The sequence below is a fragment of the Asparagus officinalis genome, chromosome 3, assembly GCF_001876935.1.
Source record: "Asparagus officinalis chromosome 3, Aspof.V1, whole genome shotgun sequence".
Classification (NCBI taxonomy): Eukaryota; Viridiplantae; Streptophyta; class Magnoliopsida; order Asparagales; family Asparagaceae; genus Asparagus; species Asparagus officinalis.
The window spans coordinates 91,121,500-91,127,449 of record NC_033796.1 but is presented as its reverse complement, the minus strand read 5'-3'; the positions used below and the strand labels follow the sequence as shown (position 1 = coordinate 91,127,449).

The 5,950-nt window shown below is 40.1% G+C and overlaps 1 protein-coding gene across 1 annotated transcript; it reads left to right on the top strand.

Moving 5' to 3' along the window:
- On the top strand, positions 1,185 to 3,994 carry LOC109835423 (protein FAR1-RELATED SEQUENCE 5-like). The gene is made up of 2 exons (XM_020403397.1): positions 1,185 to 1,244; positions 1,449 to 3,994. Exons 1-2 carry the CDS (start codon positions 1,185 to 1,187, stop codon positions 3,708 to 3,710), a joined length of 2,322 nt encoding a protein of 773 aa, XP_020258986.1. The 3' UTR covers positions 3,711 to 3,994.

Below are 5,950 nucleotides of genomic sequence, written 5' to 3'. Positions count from 1 at the left end.
GGGTCAAGTGAATCTGCGGTGACTCCGTAGGCTGTCATCTGAGGATGCGCGATCTGGGCCGTTTATTCAAAACCCCTCAGAGAGATCTGAGCCCTTCGTTGAAAATCCCATCCCCCCAAAATCCCTACCCCTCTCTCATCTCTCCCGCCCAGATCGCGCCATCACCTCCCGCCTCCTCCTCTCCAGCGCCCGAAATCGCCGCCGGAGCTCGCCGCCCCCGATCAGCGTCGCCGCCGGCTCAAGATCGCGCATTCGGTCGCCATCACCGACCTCCTCCCCCTCACCACCGCCCGAAAGCGCCGGCGCCCAAGCTCGGCCTGTGTCTCGACGTCCCCGATCAGCGTCGCCGCCGTCCCCTTGCCCTAGCCATCACCTCCCCTCCTCCTCTCCAGCGCCCGAGATCACCGCAGCTGAGCGTCGCCGCCGGGTCATCGCCGTCTACTCGTCCTCGCCATCGAGCTCACCCCTCGTCATCAGCCACGCCTCCGACGGCATTCGAGCTCAGCCCTCAGGTTCATCGCCGCCTCCGGAGATCGATCAAGCCCTCGACGTCATCCTCGCCATCACCTCCCCCCTCCTCTCCACCTCACGAAATCGCCGCAGCCTGCGCTTGCCGTCCCCGCTCAGTGTTGCCGCCGGCTCATCGCACTTCGCCGCTGTCGAGCTCGCCTCCACCGAGGTAAGGCATCAGGTCTAAATTAACGTGTTAGTTCTAACTGAAATGCATGTTAGCTAGCTCTAAATTAACGTGTTAGTTTTAACTGAAATGCATGTTAATGCTACCGGGATGCATGTTAGCTCTAATGGAGATGATGTTAGTTCTATTACGAGGCATGTTAGTTCTAGTTGGCGTTCCTGTTAGATCTAGTGGATTTCATGATGGTTCTATCTTCTCTCATGCATATTCCTTGGATCTATCTTCTTCCTTTTAATTTCAGCTCATACATTACTTGGTTTGCAGCACTCACTCTATGGCTACGAGCCGGATAATTTAGAGCTATTTTTGCCATGTATTGTTAAATTGGATATAAACTTTAAATTTGGTTTAAACTATCGTTTAGAAATTGTTTAGTGAAATTGAAAGATCAACTTGATGACGTTTTTTGAGCGATTTTGAACTTCTTATATGTGATAATTTGATAGCTTGTATAGACACTCCACAAATTCTCTCACGTGAGGCAAAAATGGAAGAAGATAAAAGCCAGTACCATGATCTACTATCTACAACATGGCTTCCCCCTCAGGTGATAATATCTTATTGTTTATAGTGTACTACCTCACGTGAGGCAAAAATGGAAGAAGATAAAAGCCAGTACCATGATCTACTATCTACAACATGGCTTCCCCCTCAGGTGATAATATCTTATTGTTTATAGTGTACTACTAACTAATGACATATACCAAAATAGTTGTCTTTTAGCATGAGTTTTGTTTCTCTATTTTTATAGGCATCCGAGCATGAGGAGAATGGTGATGAGCTTATGGGCGTTGAAAATGGTGAAGATAATTTAAACAGCGTTGATCCATATATCGGAATGGAGTTCTCTACTCATGAGGAAGCTTATAATTTCTACAATGCATACGCCAGACTTAAGGGATTTGGTGTTCGCAAGGGTCACACAGCTTGGTCGAGAAAGAAAGATGCAATCCTATCTAGAATATTTGTATGTGACAAAGAAGGCTTTAAATCTTTAAAAGATAAAAGAGAAGATGGTCGGAATGTAATTCGAAAGTTCGATACAAGATGTGGATGCAACGCAAGGATGGTTATTGGACTTGATAGAAGCACTGAAAAATGGGTGGTCCGAAAGTTAAACAGTAAGCATAATGGTCATCCATTAACCACCCCAACTCGGGTAAAGAAGCACTACTCACATCGGACACTTCATCGAGCTCAATCGACAAAAAGGTTGATAGATACTCTTGACAATCAAGGTTTACGGCCTTCTGCCATTTGTAAGGTTGTAGACGTTGCTCATGGCAATGAACAAGGCTCTCTCACTCAACAAGAATGCCAAGCACAACTTAGACTTAAACGAAGAAACAACGTCGGCCATGAGTGCGTGAACATAGTTCGTCAATTTCAAGAGAAAAAGGTATCTGATCCTCAATTTTACTTCGCACTTGATTTAGAAAATGATGGGACGATGAGAAGTGTTTTTTGGATGGATGGTAGGTCGAGGACTTCTTACTTGCAATTTGGAGATGTTGTTTGCTTTGATGTTACATATAGAACGAACAATTTAAAATTGCCGTTTGCACCATTTACGGGCGTTAACCATCATCGACAGTCTACTCTATTTGGGTGTGCGTTACTGGCCGATGAAACGGAGGAGACGTTTATATGGTTATTTAGCCAATGGTTAAAATGTATGTCGGGTATAGCACCAGTAACAATCATCACTGATCAAGATAAAGCTATGTGTGGTGCTATTCACAAAGTTTTTCCTAAAACTCGCCATCGCTTTTGTTCTTGGCACCTTCGTAGGAATGCCTTACAAAATCTTCAATCAATGCATAATGATTATGGTGAGGATGTTGGTGTAAAGTATAACAAATGGTATTGGAGTAAATCGGAAGAAAAATTTGAAAAGCGTTGGGAAGAAATGAGGGACAAATATGGTGCAGATAAAAGGAGTTGGTTAGTAAATTTATACAATCATCGAGATCATTGGGCTCCAGTGTATCTTAAAGACACTTTTACTGCAGGAATGACATCTACTCAGCGGAGTGAGGGAATTAATGCTTTTTTTGATCATTTTGTGAATGTAAATACCGAGTTACATGATTTTGTTAAGCAGTATGATAATGCTGTCAGAGCTCGCCGAGCCGCTGAACTTGAGCAAGATTTTAAGTCCACAAACTCAGTTCCTACATTGATAATTGAACATCCCATTGAAAAACAAGCTCGGGAGAATTATACGAAGAATCTGTTTACTATCTTTCAGAAAGAACTCAAGGATAGTTACTCCATGCTTCATGAAAAGTTGTCGAAGGACGGCGCAAGTGCTACTTATGCCGTTTGGAATATAGATAGCGAGGCTGAAAGCAAGAAGATAGTAAAGCATCATGTTGTTTTCGATACATCCAAAGAAAAAAGAATTAAGTGCTCTTGTGCGAGATTTGAGATGGAAGGTATATTATGCAAACATAGCTTGCACATTTTAGTAAAGAAGCAAGTATTAGAAATTCCATCAAGATATATCATGCAACGATGGACAATTAAAGCAAGACATGTTGGTTGCGGAGTTGTTAGAAATTGCATTACAAATAGTGAAGACCAACTATCTATCATTAAACATTGGGCCCTTAGGAGTAGATGTAACAAGGCACTAGAAGATACATTGACTTCAAGTACACTTCATGATAAGTTTAGTGCTTTTTTAGACTCATTTTTTGAAGAAGTTGAGAATTCCAAGATTGAGAAGGAACATAACGACAATGGAAATGAGAGCAATGCCAGCAATAAGATGCCTACTTCATCCATACCCATCTCTATAGAGGAAGCAACTCAAATCACTATTCGTGATCCAGATAAGCCTGTTGCCACGAAGGGACGACCAGCACATGCTACTAGAATTAAGTCGGGAGTGGAGATAGCACAAGAAAAGAGTATAAAAAAACAAAGATTTTGTGGGTTTTGTAAGGGAAAAGGACATTATATAACGAGTTGTCCTTTAGCTAAGGTATTATACTTAATCTTGATTTAATATTTTTTCAATGTCTTTGCATTTGTCATGATAAAGTTGCAATTTTTTTTGTAGAACAAAAATGTTGCTCGTGGAGGTCGAGAAAGTTAACGGCATCGCCAAAACAAAGTTTACGGAGGGCCAAAACAAAGCATGTGTTTCGGTTGAATGTTCACAATTTGATTTATTCACTTTTCCCTTAAGATTTATGTATGTATGGATGATAATGTGGTTGTATGGATTAATCATGTATGGATGATAATTTGAATTAATTTTTTCCCCCAGAACAATGAGGAACAAAACAGTATTAAGTGGGTACAAAACGAGCAATTAGTGGGTACTAAACTTGAATAAGTGGGTACAAAAATAAAATCATGGCATTATTAGGTACAAAGCTTGATTAAGTGGGTACAAAGCTTGATTAAGTGGGTACAATATTTGAATCCAGAGCAAAGAGGTATAAAAGGGTGCCTAAGTAGGTACAAAACGTGTATAAATGGGTACAAAACTTGAATAAGTGGGTACAAAATTTGCAGCAGAATAATGAGGTACAAAACATGGTTAAGTGGGTACAAAACTTGAATAAATGGGTACCAAACTTGATTAAGTGGGTACAAAACTTGATTAAGTGTGTACAAAAGTTTTTACAAGTAGGTACAAGGCTTGATTAATTGGGTACAAAACGTGTATAAATGGGTACAAAACTTGAATAAGTGTGTACAAAATTTGATTCCAGTATATTGAGGTACAAAACATGGTTAAGTGGGTACAAAACTTGAATAAATGGGTACCAAACTTGATTAAGTGGGTACCAAACTTGATTAAGTGGGTATAAAAGTTTTTACAAGTAGGTACAAGGCTTGATTAAGTGGGTACAATATTTAAGCAACGTAATAGAACTAACTCTGTATGTGATAGAACTAACAAGAGGACAGCTAGATATAACAAGGAGTGAGCTAGGGATATCATGACATAACAGAACAAACACTTGGGCTAGAAATAACGCCAGCACGAAGTAGAACTAACAGGAGATGGGCTTGAACTAACAGGAGGGCATCTAGAACTAACTAGGAGTGAGCTAGGGATAACATGGCCATCTCGAGTACAAACACTTGTGCTAAAAATAACGTGGGCACGAAGTAGAACTAACTCGAGATGGGCTTGAACTAACAAGAAGACGTATAGAACTAACAATGACTGAGATAGGCCTAACATGGGCCACAGAACAAACACTTGTGCTAGAAATAACGCCAACTTGAAGTAGAACTAACTCGAGATGTTCCAGAACTAACAGTAGGACAACTAGAACGTGTATAAATGGGTACAAAACTTGAATAAATGTGTACAAAATTTTGATTCCAGAATAATGAGGTACAAAACATGGTTAAGTGGGTACAAAACTTGAATAAATGGGTACAAAACTAGATTAAGTGTGTACAAAAGTTTTTACAAATAGGTACAAGGCTTGATTAATTGGGTACAAAACGTGTATAAATGGGTACAAAACTTGAAAAAGTGTGTACAAAATTTTGATTCCAGTATAATGAGGTACAAAACATGGTTAAGTGGGTACAAAACTTGAATAAATGGGTACCAAACTTGATTAAGTGGGTACAAAACTTGATTAAGTGTGTACAAAAGTTTTTACAAGTAGGTACAAGGCTTGATTAAGTGGGTACAATATTTAAGCAACGTAATAGAACTAACTCTGTATGTGATAGAACTAACAAGAGGACAGCTAGATATAACAAGGAGTGAGCTAGGGATATCATGACATAACAGAACAAACACTTGGGCTAGAAATAACGCCAGCACGAAGTAGAACTAACAGGAGATGGGCTTGAACTAACAGGAGGGCATCTAGAACTAACTAGGAGTGAGCTAGGGATAACATGGCCATCTCGAGTACAAACACTTGTGCTAAAAATAACGTGGCACGAAGTAGAACTAACTCGAGATGTGCTTGAACTAACAGGAAGACATATAGAACTAACAATGACTGAGATAGGCCTAACATGGGCCACAGAACAAACACTTGTGCTAGAAATAACGCCAACTTGAAGTAGAACTAACTCGAGATGTTCCAGAACTAACAGTAGGACAACTAGAACGTGTATAAATGGGTACAAAACTTGAATAAATGTGTACAAAATTTTGATTCCAGAATAATGAGGTACAAAACATGGTTAAGTGGGTACAAAACTTGAATAAATGGGTACAAAACTAGATTAAGTGTGTACAAAAGTTTTTACAAATAGGTA